The sequence below is a fragment of the Dendrobium catenatum genome, unplaced genomic scaffold, assembly GCF_001605985.2.
Source record: "Dendrobium catenatum unplaced genomic scaffold, ASM160598v2 fragScaff_scaffold_659, whole genome shotgun sequence".
Lineage (NCBI taxonomy): Eukaryota > Viridiplantae > Streptophyta > Magnoliopsida > Asparagales > Orchidaceae > Dendrobium > Dendrobium catenatum.
This window is the reverse complement of record NW_021319121.1, coordinates 905,849-926,496: the sequence shown is the minus strand read 5'-3', so window position 1 is coordinate 926,496 and position 20,648 is coordinate 905,849. Positions and strand designations below refer to the sequence as shown.

Below are 20,648 nucleotides of genomic sequence, written 5' to 3'. Positions count from 1 at the left end.
GCTTTTGCCTCGAGATTCGTGCCAGATCAAGCTAATTTTGTGATGCCGTATCAATTTATATTATATTAATAATCATAAATTTTTTATATTATAAATTTATATATTATATTAAGTATTATTCTTATAAATATATTATTCTTAAATGATATTTATATGTATAAAATTTTATTATATATTTTAAAATTTTATAAATATTATTAAATGCTCATATACTTATATTATATGATTTTTATGTTATTAATTTTTAATAATATTATTATTTATTACGTCATCCGGTTCGACCGGTCGAACCGGTCAAACCGTGAACCTCTCCCTCTTCCGGTTCGTTGTCCGGTCCGGTTTTCACAACCTTGCCAAAAAGTTGATCAGGTGCAATACTCCAAGGTGTATTTAATACAAAATTCAACACCTTCAACAACAAGAATAGCAACTTGAGGCGGAAGCTAACTAAATATAAAATCGGTCGAACCGGTCAAACCGTGAACCTCTCCCTCTTCCGGTTCGTTGTCCGGTCCGGTTTTCACAACCTTGCCAAAAAGTTGATCAGGTGCAATACTCCAAGGTGTATTTAATACAAAATTCAACACCTTCAACAACAAGAATAGCAACTTGAGGCGGAAGCTAACTAAATATAAAATCACCCATGATAATATTGGATGTGTAAGTGCCCAACTTTTTCTCCAATTTGCCAGTAGTCTCACTAGGTTTGATTTTAAATGGTACATTAAACTTTCCACTAACTTAATCATGTCATTTATTGGGTTGGGAGAATATTTGTTGAGTATTTTAACAATGCTATTGAAAAGGCTACCATCACTGATGTCATGTCTAAGTGGATAGGAATAGGTGAAGGCTGCCATCGCTGATATCATGTCTACAAGCATGGGAATAGTTGGCCACAAAATGTATCACCTACTGGAAAAACATGATCATGAATTGTGAGCAGCAACTAGGGAAAGAGCTTCTTGCTTAATTGCAAATGGAAACATCAATGATCATGTGGTCCCATACTTATATATAAACTCGATATTAACATTTTCGGAGCGGCTAGACAGTGGTGAAGTTCAAAAAATTGATTCTCTGATGCTGCTAGCCACATAGAGGAAGATAAATGCAATAGAGCTCTTAATGCATAGACAAGTGATATACCCACAACCTCCAATTAGAAGGGTGACCAAGGAAGCAGAAGATGGCTGATCACACAATTGAATTTATGTTCTATCTTTTTTTCCCCGGATATGCTTGATCATCATGTTTGTCTTCTTTTGAAATGAAATTTCAATCACTGAAGGTTTGGTTTTCATTGCCAGGAGGTTTAAATGGTGACGCTTGATTATTATTTTTGACTCTATGCTATTCTTTGTGTCCTTATTTGTGTAGGTTTTTAAATTTAAGTTTCTGTTTCAGGTCATTACGTACTTGAACGACATATTTAATTCCCTTTTGAAGGCGTTATCAGATCCTTCCGATGAGGTGCAACTCAAGTCATTATTTTGTCTGTCATAATTATTTTGCCTCTACGTATTTTTTGAATGTATTTACCTACAAAATACAAATGAAAATAAAGTTTATTGCTTTTAATCATTGTTATTTGTTTCTTTCTTTTTTCTTTCTCTTAGCTAGATTTTTGGTTTTCAGCTGCTCTGGTCTTCAATGTTCTCTTTTGCTTTTCCACAGATAAATTTGTAGCCTATTTTTTTATTTTTAATTTGTAGCCTATTTATTTCATTGCAATGCATTTTTTTCTACTGTCTGTATATTGTTTGTAGTTTTTGGCAACGCTTATTTAAGATTTACTGACTTGGAACTTATTTGTGTTGTTATGCGTGGTGCATGCCCATATCTTTATAGGAAACCATAGTAGCTATGCGACAGTTTTCCATGAGGTTAGCTGTTGGTTTAGCACTCCTCAGTCTTTACATTTTGTTGATATTAAGTAGAAGATTGACTATGACATTTTGTGCTCTTTATGTGAATTCCTTGCTTCAAGACACGGTTGTTTCCTTTTGAAATGAATGTGTTCTTTGATAGAAAGTGAACTTTGGTGTCAAGTGGGAGAGAGGCACTAAAAAATATTTGCTAGTTCTCGCCACTCATTTTTTTACTTGGTGAGATGGTGTCTTGATAATAATTTTGCATAACGTGATACCTTCATATTTGGGGGAAATTCTACTCAATTGAAAGAAAAATACTCTTTGGGTTTTGGATGGGTCGATATAAATATGAAAATTGTCACGACCCGGACCGGTTAGCTCGCAAGTGCGAGGCTGGAATGAAAGTCGGACAGTAGGAAATAATAAAAACTTTCGCATTTCAATATACATAACATCTTCATATCATAAGAAAGAGCCACTAAAATAAAACCAAGAGGAAATTTTATTTCTACTCATCCATCAACAAAACAATTCTAACATAAAGCTTACAAAATATAAAAGGTGTCCAAAATCATTCTCTTACATATCATCTCTAAATCCTTCTATCTCAAAACATCAAAAAAAATAAAAGACAGAACCTGCCGCCCGTCGTTTCCCTACGACGATACGTAAGGGGAGGTCTATCCGCCATTATCCTTTACCAGATCCTCCTGAAAAGTGTCCCACAACATGGATGAGTCACAACTCAATTGGTGTAAATGAGATTCAAATAAATTTAGGTACAAGGGAAGAAACTGATAGGAAGTGCTTGTATTCACAAGCAATCCTAACCCAAATCAAGTATCAAATAAAGAAAAACTGCTGTCCACAGCAGGAAAACAGCCCAAACCAGAGAAAATCTGAGAGAAAGCGTGGGAGACATGTTTTTATAGCTCAATAAAAGAATAATCAACATATTACAATATTTGTCTAAGGTGATACATGTCTTTACTTCAACCTTTAAGTTATCATTCATTTCATAATTTTTCCATTATTCCTCTTAGAACATTCATGCCTCAAATAATAGCCTCATATGTATATAACATAAAGATGCAATGTTCATAATATCTTAATATATATAACACCCGTCTCGGAAGTATCATTTGTGCTGATCAGGTATATAAAATTGACCATTCATTTACCATTTGTTTCAAAAGAACCTCATTTACCATTTGGCTCAAAAGAGCCCCATTACCATTACTCAAAAGAGCTCATTTACCATTGATACTTCTGCGTCAACATGCACATGCACAATTGCACATAATTCTTACATATTCATAAGAGAGGCTTATGAAACTATTCAAGTGTATGTTTTCATATGGAAATACATGTTTGCTATGCTCATATGTATATTTGCATGTAAAGAGAAAACATGTGAAGTACATGTAAAGAAGTAAGCATGAAATTCATCATTGAGTTCTAATATTGCATGAAAAGAACTTTACTTTTACATCAAGTGATCATGAGCTTACATAAGGAAGCATTCTAGTCATAAAGATATCATAAAGAGCATAAAAAGAAATGTCATTTCTATGTAATTGCATGTAAAGAGCTTTTCTAAATTTAAAAGAAGTCCATTTCACCTACTTCAACTTGTGCACCACTTCTGGTTGTCCAATCAAATCCTTCCCTCTACACGTTCAATATCTAAAAGAGACATACGCAATGTGTAAGTATAACTAGTCCCCACATAAATTCCTAGATCCTTAATCTATGATAATAAAGAGCTCAATCCTATGCCATGTCTATGTTTTTAAATTAAACCCCCTCCTACCATTTCATGACATCTCTCATTCCCATTATCTCTCAATTAGGATTTACTTAAAATTTTAGATTTTATGCATGCAAACATCTCTCTCTACACTTAAATAATAATTAAAATATAATTAATTTTCGGATTATATTAAATCAAAATTTAGAAAAGCTTGTATTTCATGTAAAAGCTCTAAGGGGCTGTTTGGTTGCTTGCAAAGTAAATGCAATGTAAAGTAAATGCAGTGTAAAGTAAATGCAGTGCATTCCAAATACTTTGAGGCTATTTGGTTGTCTGCAAAGTAAACGTAGGAGAATTGTTTCCCTTGTTTGGTTAGATATATCCAGAGTAAAGTAAAAACAGTGCATTTGTAATTTTTTTGTCATTATAACATGTGTATTTATAAAATTAATTACCGATTGTTTAAACTTCGTTTGGGATAGCTTTCTTCTTGCTTTCTAAAATTAATCACCGATTGTTTAAACTTCGTTTGGGATAGCTCATCATGGGCTCACAGACAGCACGAAAGATCATTGCAAAAACTTCATTTGGGATAACTTGTGTATTTATAAAAGTTCTTACTAGACTGAAACCAAAAAAGAAAAACGACTTCACAAAACAATAACTTGCCAGAACTTGCTCTCGTGGGCATCATGGTCCTTACTATTGTAAGATCATTGCTTTCTAGTGGCTGAAACCAAAAAAAAACATGCACCAATTAGAAGAGAATAAATCCACAAACTATAGTATACATCATAGATTGAACCAGAAATATACAAAACCTGAACATTTCGTTAGAATTTAAAGTATTAAAATATAGTAAAAAAATTCATTCAATCCTCCAAGCTTCATCTTCACCGGCACATCTCCCTAGCTTGAACCTCAACGGAACACTCCCCGTTTGCTGCTGCTGCTGCAAAGCCGAGAAAAGCCGACTCCCCAATTGCGCCTGTCCATCGAGCACCGTTATCACCGTCGTCTTATTCCTGTGCCCCTGATAGAACACCGGAAAACTCTCGTTCTCCGGCGACGACTGCATCGCCATCAAGAGCAGCTGGAACGAGTGCGGCATAAGTTACGGCCGGCCGAGCACATCCTCATCCGCGGCATGACCTGCATCTCCCTCGACAGCGACGTCATCGCCCTCGGAAGCGAGATGTCCGGCGGCATTAGCCTCGTAAGCGAAGAAAGGGTAAGCGTTCACCATTAGAGAGGAATTTGTTTGGCGGAGGATATCGAGCATTGGGCGGATGACGGATTCAGCCAAGTCGGTGCGGAAGGATCCGGCGGAGGAAGGGTAGGAGGATTGGAGGGCGGTGAGTGCGATAGGTGATGAGAGTTTGATGTCTGCGTCGAGGCGGAGACGGACGAGAGGGGAGTGAAGGTTGCGCATGGACGGGATGAGATAGGCGGTGAGGTTGCGGGGGTCGACGAAGACTTCATTGCCGACAGCGACGGTGCGAATTGAGGTGGAAGGGTGGAAAGCGGCAACATCGTCGACGTCAACTGCGAAGCCGCCATCCGCATCAAAGCCGAAGAAGGTGCTGTGGAATTGTAGTTTGGTGGAGGGAGTGAGCAGTTATGTGAGTCCGAAGGCGTGTGATGAGCTGCCGGAGAACGGGAAGCCATGCGAGCGGACGATGAAGCATTTCTTCTTTCCCCATGAATTTATAACCCGCTCGTATCGAGCGGGTTTCTAATTCCCGCAAAACACCCTCTTTATTACACGCCTAATGCATCGGATGGGTTCCGTATGTTCCGCTCAAAATTAACCAAACAACCTGATTTAGTAAATGCATGTATTTATTTTACTTTACCCCATCAATTCAGGCAACCAAACAGCCCCTAAATTTGTCTCTAAAATACTTCCCAAAACCATTTAAAACCATAAGGCTCAAAAATTCGAAAAAACCCTAAATTCTCAAACTTAAAATTTCCACAACCTTACATTATTTTTTAATTAGAGGCTCTCTTATGCCATTAGGAACTACTTTTTTGAAGGCATCTCCAAAGAAAAACAACATTGAGTGAAACCCTAATTTTCAAATTCACATTTTTCTTGAAAACAACTCACATTTAGGTTTAAAAACATTCTCTTACAATTCTCTAAACTTATCTCAAAGAATATTTAAGTTTTCCCGAAACCCTAACTTTCATTCCTTAGAGAAAGCTCAAAGAAAAGGAGAGGGAACTCAAGCAAACAACTTACCTTAACCTTCCCTTAGTTTTCCCTACAAGTTCCTCCATGAATGGCCGCCGGAAACTGCCGCCCGAAGCCTCCTGTCGCCGCTCCTACCCGCCGCTCCCTTCTCTTCTCCGCTCGGTTCGGCCCAGCGTGAGTGAAATGAGAGGGAGGAGGGTTCGGTTCTTCTCATAATAGGAAGATGGGTGATTGCCTAATGACCCTTATGCCCTTGCTTAAACAAATTCGGCTTAAGGAACAAGGGTAGTTTGGGCATTTCTAATTTTTTGAATTTTATAATTCCCAAAATACACATAATTTAATATAGGTCCTATATATCAAAACGATCAGAATTTTACGTAGGATTTTATAAAATTTATTGCGTCGAATTCCGATGACTTTGAATTTTCCACTTAAAACTCGTCTCGACGCATCGAAAAGCGTGCGAGGTCTAAAACGGCATTTTTGCGGGTTTTACAAAAACAACAAACTAGAAAATGGAATTTGAATTTTTATGTAATTAAAATAACAGAACACCAGGCATCATTAAAAAACACGGAATGGAAAGAATAAAGTCTTTAGCAATCAATTTTTGTTATCCACCTTTGCTCCTGAAGTTTCTTGTATGTCATTCTAAAACTTTAAGTCTCTTGTACTTTCGTTTTAGATGCATCCAATGGTCCTTGTATTTTGAGATTTTTGTATCAAACATTTTTTAACAAGTCCTCCACTTAGAGGTGGGAAAAAAAGGCTATTCCCCTAATTCTTGTTCTGTGTAATGTCTTTCCTAGTCGTTTTTTTTTAAATATCCACCATGAAAGTTTTCTCCGTGTCCGTTCAGACCATTTTTGAATAATTATCTTTCCTATTCTCATTTTCAGACATGATATGGTGTTTGATGCTGACTAGCTTAATTGTTTTTGATAAAAAAAAAATTTATGGCTAGTTTTGATAAAAGATTTCAATCCTATTTTCAGACACAATCCTGTATTCAATTTGATTGTAATATAGCATTCAGACAGTTCAGTTTCATTTTTGAACCCTAAAACTATAATGGATAAATTGCCTATGGTGCTTTCATTATTATGATTTGAAGATGTTATGAATAATTAGTGGCATTTTACCTTTTATAACTTTGATTTTTTAAACGGTTTTGAGTTTGGATTTGATGTCTGATTTTGTGGGGTTTTTTTTTTTTACTTCGTTACAAGAGCATGCAAATAGCATGATGCTTCCATTGATTTGGGGTTTATGGAGCGGTTAATATGCGACTTATCTTGGATTGTAGAAGGTCTTTTTCTGTAATTTGAATTTGTGACCTCTAGCTAAAAATTGGGGTAATATGATCAGTGCACCCTCTCAAGGTGATAAACATTCTTTACAATAAAGAAAAAAAAAAAGACAAAACAAAAGCATCAATCTATAAGTAGTTTAGTGTATTCTTCTGTTATTGATACTTAATGGTGAGGCTTTGCTGTTGTTTATCATATGTTGGTTTGGCAGAGGATCTGGCCTTTTACTAATAGGCCTACTTTTTCAAAATCCTAAGTAGTTGAACGTATAAATCAAACATAGGACCTTCTAACATAAAATGAAATAGTAATGATTTATATATTCCCTGTTCTTCTCTTCAGTTTTAGGAAGAGTAACTTTGGCTTAATGGTCAGGTATATAGTCTTTGTATTGCAGTTTGGCGTCAGATGGAAGTGGAACTCATCTCAGCTTTCGTGCAGTGGGGGAAAATGTGAATTATCAGTGAGGAACCAAGCAATTCAACTGTTAATTGAAATCGTTCCTGCTAATTTTTGCTGGTTTCTGTAGTAGTGTTATGGCCGGTTATGAATTAGAAATGCAAGGCAGAGATTGCAGTAATAACATGAAGTTTGACCTCTAATTGGTGGAGATTGCTCACTGTCTGATTGGAGCTTTTACCTAAGGGGCCCTAAGGGGCTGTTTGGTTTCAAGTGTTAGTAGTGTAGAGAAAACCAAACGAATGCATTTTAAAATTTTTGCTATTTGATCGGAAGAAAATTAAATGCAAGTTTTTTATATATTTGAAATTCCCAACATAGCTCATTTTCAATTTATTTGGAATTCGCTCAATTCGGACAAAGTCTAAATACATAAGGTGTGTGAAGCTTCGCCGGCTACTGCCAATGCTAACTTGGCCGAAAATATTGATTTTACTGAAACTCCTGAATTTCTTTCACAAGTAACTACACACCGCAACGTATTTTAAATGCTTGATTTTATTATTTTTTAATACATCGGATTTTCAAATGCTTGTGACCAAACAGCCTAAAAAACTATTGAATTCATGCAGCATGATAATGTACCTAAACTTCAGAAGCAAAAATGATGTATAATGTGTTATCCAGTTAGGGTTGTATTTGAACTAGGGAATCAAGCACATGTTCTTCTTTAAGGTTTACACTGACTAATTGATGCAGAACTATATATATGCAAGTGATGTTGATTTGGAAATTACGCGTGCTTAAATAGAGCTTAACAATTTATTAACTCACAATGAACTTAAGCAATGACTTCCGCAAGCAAGGGGACAATCGAGTTTACAAAAATAATCACATGCTAATGAGAGGACCATTAAATAACAAATTAATTAATAACATGTTGACGTGGTGTTTCAAATACAATCCCTAAGTTAACAAATAGATTAGTTACTACAAAGGCCCACTCACACAACATTCTTGGTGCGGGCTAAGCGGATAAGCTTTTATAATAAAACAATGTCATGATTGAGGGATCAAAAAGATACCGCGGGGGGGGGGGGGGGGGGGGGGGGCTTCCCCTCTCGGAAAGCTGCATGGAAGAAGATGCTAAGCCACGACGAAGTCGTTTGGTTGCCTATGTGGAAAGGACAACAATACGAACCCTCTTGCACGTCCGGACAGCACTCTAACGTCTCCGGAAATTTTGGACAACAACTATGTGGGCGCCAAATCCTTGAACAACTGGTAGTGGGACTGAAAAACAGGTTGATATTGTATTTCAGCAGCAGGCGGCTGTCTTTGGGATGATTTGGGCTGAACTTTGCATTTGCATTCATCAAGAAACTACTACAAGCTAAAAAAGTAAAGGAAGGGCAAAAAACCCTTAAGCAAAAGAGGAAAAGCAACTATCTTCCTCAAGAATATCAAAAAATTCTTGAGGAATTTGGGATGATTTGGGAGGGAAACAACAAGCTCCCGGCGTGAAATTGGGGGTGGCAACCACTAAATGATTTGGGGGGCTGATTTGGAGCCTTAGTGGAGTTGCCAACTATAGCTTACTAGTTAAGGAAATCTGATTTACACTAAATATTCAAATTTGTTGATGGGGATATCCTTCCAGACATAACCCAACAATTTACGAAATGAATTCAAGGCTTGTAGGAGAACTTGAATTCAAATTCCCAAAATTAAAGCTAGGCTAATTTAGGAAGGGGAATTAATTGGGATCTCCATTTAATATTCAAATTGATTGATTGGGGATATGTTTCCAAATATAACCCGACAATTTGGAAAATGATTTCAAGGCTTTAGGAGATTTCGAATTTGAATTTCAGATTTTTCAAAATTAACATTCGACTAAATTAGGAAGTCGAATCAATTGGGATCTCCAATTAATATTCACATTGATTGATTGAGATATCTTTCCAAACATAACTCGACAATTTAGGAAAGGATTTCAAAGCTTTAGGAGATTTCAAATTTGAATTTCAGATTTTTTTGAAAATAACGCTGGGCTAATTTAGGAAAATGTTAAAAGATCAATTTGAAATATTGGGGGAAAGGGGAGAGGGGATTACGATGGTTTCGTCCATGAGAACAAGGAGGTGGTTTGTGGCTATGAAGAAGGGGGAAAGGAGAGGTATTGAATGGTCAAAGCTAGGAGTAGAAAGGAGGTGGTCGGTTGGAGCTTTGGAAGGAGATGATGGTGGCGGGAAGCTCAATGGGGGTGGAAGCGGAGATAAACCATGAGCCCGGATGCTTCCTGCGATTGAGGGGTCTTGCTTTGCCTTCACCTATGGACTTCACGTAAGCTCTCACAAGAACTCTCAAGGCTCTCAAACACACTTAGACACAAAGTGCAGAAAATTTCATTCATAATAATCATCATCCTCCCAAGGAGGTGAGGCCTATAAATAGAAAAAATACAATAAACATCAAATGACAAAAGTGCCCCTGGAGTCACATAAACCTACTCCCTCAAGTGAGGGTAAAAATGAAAATTACACATAAGAAATCAAATACAAATAAATTCTTAGAAATAGAATAATCCAATCGTAGCCGTAGATCTCCAGTCCTTCCTCTGATAAACTATCCATGGCCGGATGTCCTCATCACTTACACTTGAGGGTCTGCGATAAAATTATGTTGACAAAGATGAATATTTTGCATTGCTGATTCTTGGACTATCTTAATTTCAGTTAGGTTGGATATGAAAGTCAAATTTTTCTTTTTGCATATGCTATTCCGTATTGAATTCTGTTTTCTATTCTTAAATATTATTGTGGACATATTGGAGATGATCATTTTTCAGCAGCGTATCACAGATTTGGCTAATTTGCAGGTTGTTCTTCTTGTGCTAGAGGTTCATGCACGCATAGCAAAAGATATGCAACACTTCCGTCATCTTGTTGTTTTTTTGATTCATAGATTTCACTCTGACCACATGCTTCTGGAGAAGTATGTTATCCAACTTTCTATGAAAAAAGCGAGCTTTCTTTTACAGAGGAAAAAAGCGCAATTAAGAATGAAAATTTACACTTCTAATGTGATATATCTGCAGACGTGGTGCTTTGATAGTTCGTCGACTATCCGTTCTTTTGGGTGCTGAAAGAGTTTACCGGGAATTTTCGACAATCCTAGAGGGTGAAGAAGATCTGGAATTTGCATCAATCATGGTTCAGGTTTCTCTCAATCAATCTTGCCTTGACATTCTTCAAATAAAGAACTTGAAGGGAGCAAGATAGAAAATTTTTCTGACTTGTAATTACTCGAAGTGCAGGCACTTAATTTGATTCTACTCACTTCATCTGAACTGGCTAATCTTAGAGAACTCCTCAAGCAATCATTAATTAATCCTTCTGGCAAAGATTTATTTATCTCTCTATATTCTTCATGGTGTCATTCACCAATGGCAATATTAAGCCTGTGTTTGCTTGCTCAGGTAGGGATCTAGAAGGAAGGCTGCTTGATTTCATTTTTATGTACATTTTGTATGATTAATTATTTCTTTTGAACTATTAAAGGCCTATCATCATGCTAGTGATGTAATTAAGTCACTGGGGGAGGACGACATCAATGTAAAGTTCTTGATGCAATTGGACAAGCTGATTCGCTTACTTGAGACTCCAGTATTTGCATACTTGAGATTGCAGGTACTTGACCTATGGATGGTTTATATTGAACCCGGCAACTTTCTTCTACATTCAAATTTGGTTTCTTCAACTTAGATAACGTGATGAGCCATAGATCTTTGAATTGTTTTGGTTTAGTTATATGCCCATATTTGTCTTTTTTTTTTTTTAATTATTATGCCCATATTTGTCTTTGAATCTTGATGTTAAAGAAGAAATGTTTACCAAAAAATACACTAACTTTTGTAAGCATGGTATGGAAGAAGCTGGCATATGGACCCATTTCCGATAAATGGCGTTTAATTTGAAGCCCTATTATTATTTTGTTTTTTTTTTTCTAGATGTTTAAAACACATCAAGAGCCATTTTTATCATCTCTTCTTTTACCTTATTCTAATTATTTTGCGTTGAATTACTGAATCCCCAAGATGTTAATGCTAGATTTTTTTTTAGCCATATGATGTTTGGTTTAACCTTTTCCCTTTCTAATTCCTCTTAGTTGAGTTTATTTGTCTGCTTTATTGGTGCATCTTTTGTCCTCTCTTTTACATGAACAAAACATTTAAATTTTTTTCACTACTATACCTCCAATAGGTGTTACTTCCATTGCCTTTGCAATATTGTTATTTCTCACTCTATTCTTAATTTACCATACATCCATTTTCAACAATTTTTTTTGTTATTCCAATATTGGCTATCAAGGATTTCATCATATTATTTTATGTGTGTATGAGAAAATGACCAAAATGGTCTTTTGAATTTTGTGAAAGACTAAAATAGTCAACAACTCCTTAAAGAGGAACCAAAATAGTCCCACCATGGCATTATTTTTTTTTTATTTTGTGAAAGACTAAAATAGTCAACAACTCCTTAAAGAGGAACCAAAATAGTCCCACCATGTCATTGTTTTTTTTTTTTTTTTTAAACTCGAGGGACTAAATTGGTCATTTAACATTAGTTGGAGACTATTTTGATCTTCCATAAAGAGTCAAATGACCATTTTGGTCATTTTCTCATGTGCGTATGATATATATATATATATATCTTGGAAAAACTATTCAAATTCTTTTTACTTATGATAGGTGATATACTTATTGCCTTTGTCATCTCTATTCTTATTTTACCACATATCTATTCTAATAACATTTTTTGGGTACTCTAATACTAACTATCAAGGATTTCCTTGTTGCCTAAAAGGTTGATCCATAACTATAGTTGATCTAAATTATGCTTCTGTAATTTACCTTTTTTAAAGTTTCTTTGATGCTGTTCTGTTATGTTTTCCAAGTTATTTCTCCACTTTAACCTCCAAATAATAACTTGAGACAATATGGATTTTATGTTGATATTTGGTGTAATCCAACTGTGATTTGATGCTCTTTGGTTGATGCAAAACTTATTCCAATGCTCTTTGCTCCTCCACAGTGCATATCTTTAATAATTTCAAACATTAGCTTATTATTTTTCATTATATTTTTTAAACCACTTCTCATTATATCTTGATTATATACCTTTTAGAAGATCTAGTTGGTTCTCTCTATATTTTCTTATTAATTTTGTTAGCATGACTTTCATGGTAGATGGCATAAATCTAAATTAATTCCTTACAATAGATATTTTTCTAAGCCTTTGTTGCATTATCTTCTCCTTTGCATTTGTTGTATGACTTAATAATTTTGATTCTCTTCTAATTACCAAAATCATGTATCTTCTTGCTTATATAGTTGTACTAAATGTTTCTCCTTTATTCCTTTAAAAAATTGTTAACAAACCTACATGAAGGCACTAACATGAGTCCGCGTGCATCTTATGAGGATTCTTATAGCAATAAAATATGCTTTGACGTTCATTTATACCCATCTAAGTACTATGTTGGAGTCATGAGAGTTTAGATGCTTAAGGCTGTGATTGAGAATTCACTGTTTGAGCTAGAAAATTTGCCTGTTTTGTAATAGGTTTCTGCTTCGACGGTTTACCATTATTTTGTGTATTTATTAATGTATTTTTTTTGTTTACAGCTTTTGTACCCTGACAAGTATCCATGGTTGATCATTGTGCTATATGGTCTTTTATTGTTGCTGCCCCAGGTTTGTTCATTAGTTTTGTATTTTTCTGGTTAAATATATACATTCTCTCCCTCTTCTCTCCCTTTATCTCTCTCTCTCTGTCCCTCCTTTTCTGTGCTGAGCAGCTATCCAGGTTATCCTTAATAGCATGTTTCGATATGCTGTAGGGAGTTCCATAACTGTTAATGCTTGGAAGTCTTTTTCTGAGTATATTGGAGGATGCTTAACACTGAATTACACGTTCAGTAAGTTTAGATGTAGGCTAGCTGAGTTATAAAACAAAATGCATAAAAAGTGGATACCCTTTAAAAAACTATTGCTTCAATTCATACTTTGGTCAGGCCCGAATTTACTCAAAATGTTTTTTTACAATATATTTGGCTATTTCTTTGGGGTAAACTTCTGTAATCTATAGTAATATTTGTTTTGAGTAATAGTGAAGTTATTATCCAAAATAATGGTATGAGTGTTCCAGTTGAAAAAAGTGCTTCTACTGATGTGAAACATAATTGCATGGATGGATTGCTTTAAGGAATTTGCACACTTAATATTCCTAGAACAAATAATTATATCTTAATGGTGAAGTTAAACGACGCAATAAAACACAAAGAGTGGTAAGACAAGCTTAGACTAAACCACATGCATAGAAGTTAAGATCGAAAATAGCCAACTTAATCTACGTTGCATGCATGAATGGTTTTCAACAAGAGATCCCTAGATTAACAATAAGAGTAGTACTATGAAAGATTCCTCACAGAATTCTTCTAATCACTGAGCCTTAGTAGGAAGAGTTAACACAACTTTCTATGATTCAATTACAACTACAATTGAGAGCAACTAAAAGATAAAAGAGTAGGAGGATGAGTTTACCTAAAGAAATAGAAGATATGAAGCTTTGGCGTTGGCTGAAATTACTGGACAGCAGCTGTTCAGCACTGGATCTCCTCAGGGCAGCAATTGGGGCAGATTCTGGACGGCTAGACAGCAGGCTAGCTTGCTTTGGACGTCAGGGCAGCAAGCTATTTTGCTCCGGGAAGCTTCTAGACAGGAAACTGGGTTGTTTCTGAAATCTGGACAGCAACTCCTAAAGCATGCTCAGCAGCTTGGGTTCCTAGGATGGCTGAACGGCAACAAAACCTCGGCTGGAGCCTTTGGATAACAAAAGGAAAAGTTGGGACAGCAATTTCCAATATTTGGAAAGGAGGACAGCCACTGTAAACGTCCATAATTTTCTGGACAGCAAGGGGGCGGCCAAGGTGGTTGGGGATTTGGTGAGATGCTTAGAAATATGAAATTAGATTTCAAGTTAAGTGGAATTGGAGGGAATTGATTTGAAATTCAAATTAATCCCATACATGGGGGCCCGGCGGTTAAGAGGGGATTAAGGGGAGTTAATTGGTGGCAATTAATGAGATAGGAGAGAGAGAGGGAGAGGGGAATAGGTGTCCGGCCAAATAGAGAGAGGGTGAGAGGGATTTGGTTTAAGTGAGTGGGCCCCAAGGATTTAATTAAGGAGTAATTTTAAAATCTGAAAGTTAAATTAGATTTAAATCAAATAGGAAGGTTTCCTATCATAGGTTTAGACAATAGGAAACTATTTGAATTCAATTATTTAATTGAATTCACAATAGGAAACTTTCCAAATTGGCTAGACTTATTTTAGGAAAGTGAATAAATGGGTATTTGAAATTTGAATTTCAAATTTATGAATCCAAGGGAGGGGGCTGACGACTAGGTGCGTGGAGAGGGGAGGAAGGGGAGGGTGGCTGGCGGTTGGGTGGGGGTAACCGGCGGCTTGGGCGACCCAAGGAGGCCGGCGGCAAGGGGAGGGGCTCAGGTTAGGGAAAAAAGAAAAGGTTTGGGGAGTGGGAGGCCGGCGGGTGGGAGGTGAGGAGAGGGAATTGGATGCAAGAAAACAAAGAAAATAAAAGGATTGAAGAACCGCGAACCTTGGACTCTTCCAAAGGTTGTCGGGTATTGCGATTGCCCCACTTGGACCTCTCCTCTTACAAACTCACTAAGAGATCATCCCATTCAAAACCCATTGAAATTATACTTCATCATTCATCATCCCAAAATACAAAACAACTAGCCTATAAATAGGCCTCATGAAAAGAAAAGAAATAAAAGACTAAAATGCCCTTCGGGCTACAATACTAAATGACCACCCGTAAGGGTATAAAGGAAAAAATAATAATATAAAATAAACTAGTACATAAAACATATAAATAAATAACTCAAGATCGTAGCCGTTGATCTCCGATGTCCTCATCATCTACACTTTAAGTATTACTAATAAGTAGATGTAAGGAAAATTCTTTTTTCCATTTGCTTTCCTAGTGGAGGAACAAGTCCTTGACGTTCTTTAGTCTTTTGGTCCATGTTTAGGGATTCTACAACGAAGAGGACAAGGCTTGATGAAAGCATGTCATCATATTTTTGCTTATCCATAAAACTTGCTGGTTTAGTGTTTTCTATTTGCTTGAGTTGTACTTGCAATTATCTTTGGAGTCTGGATTAGCTTAGGATTTCTACCATTCTTCCCTACACCTTAATGCAGCATCTGAATGTAAGTTTTTGCTCTCCTTTGTCCCCGCAGTCCTTCCCCATTTCCTTCCTGTGTTTACTGTAGCATGTTGCAAGCCCATCTTTGCAATTTTATTATTTTTCTGCTCGTATTGTTTTTTGAGATGGCTTAGTTTTATTTGATGTAGGTGATTAAAATCTTCTTGCCTGTTATGCTCACCAGGTCAAAATTACATAAGTCGGCTATTATGAGAGGTGTATTGATAGAAAACTGAGAGAGATTAATATAAAGAAAAGTACATTTTTTCAATGGGTTTTGAAATTCTCTCTAAAGATTGATTGGATATTGAATAAGACACTATCTAAAGATTTTTTTTCATCTTTTGATGATTTATAATGTGGTTCGAAAGTTTTTTAATTAGCACAAATCCTTATGGTCCATTTGCATGTTTTATGATGCACCACTTCACAATGCTCCATTTTGTTCATTTTTTCACAAGTTTTCTTGTATTCACACCTTATTAGTAATCAACTTTCTTAAAAGTCATGCAAAAGGTATTTAAATCTATTATTTTTGGTATTGTTTTGCATAATTTATGAGGCTTGTATTTGTATTTTTGATGTGATACAAACAGGAATTCCAAGGAAATAATAAAATTATTGTAACGCTTGCTACTTTAAGATTAATGAGCCACAAGAATTAATTTTAAGAACTCTCGATTGACGTTTTACTTTGGCATGCAGTCACAATTTTAGGAGAACGGAACAACTTAAAATAATATCAGAAAAATTACAATAAAACTAAATGTATTCTAATAAGATTTTACATGCTAATATTTAGTGCTTTTCACCTAGAGTTTGCTTTCTCACTCACACTCTATGAGAGGCTTTAGTGGAGAGAGATTTTCAGCAATCTCAACGACGCCACCAAGAAAGTTAGGATGCCGACGGTCTTGATCCACGGGAAGGAAGCCGGAGAAGGAGGCGCTGGTGGACGTCCGATGAGTTTCCATTGTCCGGAGGGTCGTTGTTTGTCAATAGTCTCGGCTAGGTGGAAGAGTATGCGATCGACGTAATCGTCGATGGAATCTTCTAACTCCCAGTCGTGGTCAAAGAATGGCGACTGAAGGATATCAATTTATCCTTGAGAATCGTACGTGAATCTGTGGTCGACTCCTTTATTGGGATCCTTGGAGGAGCCGGTGGCTTGTGATGGGAGAATGGAGAGGAGGAGCCGGCATTTGGGGTTTCGGGTAGAGAGGGAAAGGGAGAGAGACGGCTAGGTTTATGTGGGAACTTTTTGGGTTTAGGGCTAGGGAGGTGGAAGAAATGAATTAGAAAAATCTGAATTTAATTTCAGATTTTTCCAAGAGAGGGGAAGGGATTAGTTTGAATTTCAAATCATCCCAAATTGGGCTATAGGGGCCGGCGGCTTAGGAAGGAATTATCGGGGAGTTTAATTGGGGCTAGGTATTAATTGGAGAGAAAAAAGTTAAGGGGAAGGGGGCCGGCCATATGAGGAGGGAGAGCGGTCTAGATTCAATGTATGTGGACCATATGCATTAATTGGAGATTAGAATTAAATCCGAATTTAATTTCATATTTAATGTAATTGGGGAGGTTACCTAATTAAGGATTATCAAAGAGTATAGTATTTGAAATTTCAGGGGGGGAAAAACAGAGCAGAAAAGAAAAGATTTCCTAGAATTAATTCAATACCTATGCAATAACTAGCATTAGCATGAATGAACATGTGAACAATGATTCAGATGAGTATGATGCACGATTAATTATACATTATTGTTTTTTACAATTTAATGAGAATTCAAATGATCAGTATAAAACACAAAAAAGGAGCGACTTGAGTTAAGCATTCAACCTACACATCGGTCAGTAGTCAATCAATCCCATATAATTATTCCATTGAAGTGAATTAAAAAGATCTTAACGTCTTTCTTTTTATACTGCTTATAAAAAGATCTTAATCCTTTTGTTTATATATAAAAAGGATTTGAGGTGTCATAGCCATTCAGTTCTCTAGAATTGCTTTCATTTTCTTATCTTAAAGTTTCATTCGTTTTGTTGCAATACAGCCTTTCAGTTTTATCAGAATTGAATTGATCTATTATGCAGCAAAGTGCGGCATTCAAGATGTTAAAAACTAGACTAAAACCTATGCGCCCACATGATGTCATGGCTGACCAAGGAACATGCACATCTTCAGGGAGTCCCCATGCACAAAGTATACAGATGCCAGATGGCAGTAACCATGACATGGACAATGCGCATAACCACATCAACTTTGCATCTAGGCTGCAACAGTTTCAGCAAATGCAGCATCTGCATAGGATGCATTCCAAATCTCAGCAATCATCCCAAAATTCTTTCCCAGCCATATCATCTCAGGTTTGACGCTCTTCTAAACCATATTACTTTCTAGGGCCACTTTTGCTTAAAATTTAGAAAAATATTTTTCAATAAAAAAAAAAAATTAATGAATTCCATATTTTGGTTGGATGTAATTTTCAACTCTACAAGTATATCTAGAATCCCCAAAATTAGATTTCCATTCACTTAAAATGGAGTCAAAATAAATTATCACTTGTAAATCGTACTTTTCATCTACAAGTAGCTAACTGAGCTATTAAATAACAGGAACTTTGCTTCTATAAGGATAATCTTTTTTTTGTCCTATTGTTACTAGTTAAGTGCATGTTACCTAGTTGCCTACCTCTCAATTTTGTTTTTTTTCCTTCTCCATATGTATTTCAAGGAAGAATCTATCTTAGAAATACTCCGATCAAAATTTTTATCAGAATGGTCCACAAAACCATTAAATTCATTTTCAGGTTAGTTTAATACAAAATTTGATTGATTATTCATGTTTCACACCCATCTCCATGTAAATTCAAATTTGATTTTTTTGAGAGCCTATCCTGATCAAAATTCAATCAACGTATCCCTACCATTTTTTTTTTCTTTCTGCAATTTATTTCCCCTGCTTCACTCACGATTAATTATTCTGTGCGGACGCCGAATGACATTCAAAGACATATCAGAATGCGCCACATCACCCCTTGCTCGATACCGCAGCTTGGTATTGCTGACGTGGCGTATTCTAATTGGTATCCATACGACATTCTGCGTCCGGTCTCCACACATAATAATTTCTCTTAACTCACACATGCGCGCATGCACATTCTAGCACTTGTAAATGCACATTTATGGCTCTACTACATTTTGCAAAAAAAAAAAAAAATGAAAACATATAGCAATTCTGATTCAAATTTATTTTAGTCTGATTACAAGCAGATAGAAATATCTGGAGATTCCCAGCCATCCGTCCCAGCTCCTGAAGCCAGATCATCTGGTGGTAGCCCTGGACAGTCTCTTCATTGACAGCGCCGTTTATTTTGTGGCCTATCTCATTATTAGTTAAAACCAATCTCAGCATTATAGTAAATGTGCTGATTGGAAGTTGGCAGTAGTGATCATCAGTAGAAGGAATCTGTTTAGGTTTATAATAATTTGTTTATTTCATTGGTTATTCTCTGCTGTATTTATTTTAGGCAGAGATGGTATGTGAATAGAGAGGTAGTAGGATTGGTTCATAAGTGAGCTATATTTTATTCATTGCTCAGCTCATCTTTCTTTTGCTTTGCTATCTTCTTTCAAGCCCTGGGAGGTTTAAGTTTTTTTTTTATACTTTTTTTGGCATATATTATTTCTTATGTTTTTTATGGTTAATCTGCAGTTAATAAAATTATTCTTCTTTTTTTTCGAAGATATTTGGATCAATTAAGACAAATTCACACATGCATCACATACACGAGCTTTGAATTCAATATCTTTTAGTTGCTAACAAAAGCTTCCAACGAGCAGACTAAGGTTTCGTTTGAGATGATTTTTTTATTGCTTCTCAAAATAATTTTTTAGCATAAAATATTTTCTTTTTTTTTTAAGAAGCATCAAAAAAGCTGCCCCAACGAATCATAAGATGAGTTGTGTTTGTCTTGTTGAATTTCAGGATTATTCTACTAAGGAACATTTCAAGATTTGGCAAGTTATTTGATGCATGTTTGTCTTAATTAATGTTGCTTATTTTTCCAATTCAAAACGTGATAATATTGGATCAAATAAGATATCTTATATAGTATTGACTTATAAATGAATGGTTTAGTGAAGAAAAGGAAATTATATTATCTTGTGTTAGCTGAACTGCTGATGTAATTGACAGGTCAAAATTGAATCGAGCATCAATCTTGAAGATAAAATCAGATCTCACTTTCGCTTGAAATGAAAACGTTGTGTAAAATAGAACATCCATACATTTTATGGGCTTGTTAGAATCAAAATGATGATAAATTATAATCTAATTTTATAGAACAACTTTTTTTTTTTAATTCAATTTGTCTAATCAGAAGAAAAAAATTTCTTAAATTGTAGCGAGTGATACTTAGCAGATTTTTTGTGTTGGATGTTGGTTTTCTAGTTGAAGATGAGCGTTGGTTTATTTTGCGGTGATTAGTAAGGTTTTGGTAGGGACAATTTTTTTTAAGACTTTTTTAACTAAAAAGGTATTTTAAAAATTAATAAAAAAGTTATTTCAAATTAAACCTGTGTTAAATTTATGTGAATAGTTAATATTTGAGTTGTTAACCATGATGATAATTATCATTTGTATGCATAAGGGCGTTAATCTTATTGGTTATGATGAGCTTTTGTGTTGGTATTGAAAGTTGACATAAACGAGTGTCAAAACGGATTGATGGTTAGTCAACTTGTGTTTAACCCGAGCTTAACATGTTTTCTAAAGGTTAGGTATTTCAACCTGAATCTGACATGA

General features: G+C 35.7%; 1 protein-coding gene across 2 annotated transcripts in view; it reads left to right on the top strand.

Annotated features, from left to right (window-relative positions):
• Window positions 1-19,521, top strand: part of LOC110094747 (protein VAC14 homolog) — a 61,477-nt gene extending 41,956 nt beyond the window's left edge. Inside the window, exons 13-20 of one of the 2 annotated variants that reach the window (XM_020820060.2) lie at window positions 1,408-1,473; window positions 10,421-10,536; window positions 10,640-10,760; window positions 10,859-11,020; window positions 11,103-11,231; window positions 13,229-13,297; window positions 17,936-18,208; window positions 19,115-19,521. In XM_020820060.2, the coding sequence (XP_020675719.1) occupies window positions 1,408-1,473; window positions 10,421-10,536; window positions 10,640-10,760; window positions 10,859-11,020; window positions 11,103-11,231; window positions 13,229-13,297; window positions 17,936-18,208; window positions 19,115-19,201 (1,023 nt within the window). In that variant the 3' untranslated portion in view covers window positions 19,202-19,521. Of the gene's footprint in view, window positions 1-1,407; window positions 1,474-10,420; window positions 10,537-10,639; window positions 10,761-10,858; window positions 11,021-11,102; window positions 11,232-13,228; window positions 13,298-17,935; window positions 18,209-19,099 lie in introns of both variants that reach the window. The other variant, XM_020820059.2, reaches the window with a different exon arrangement.
• The last annotated feature ends 1,127 nt before the right edge of the window (window positions 19,522-20,648 follow it).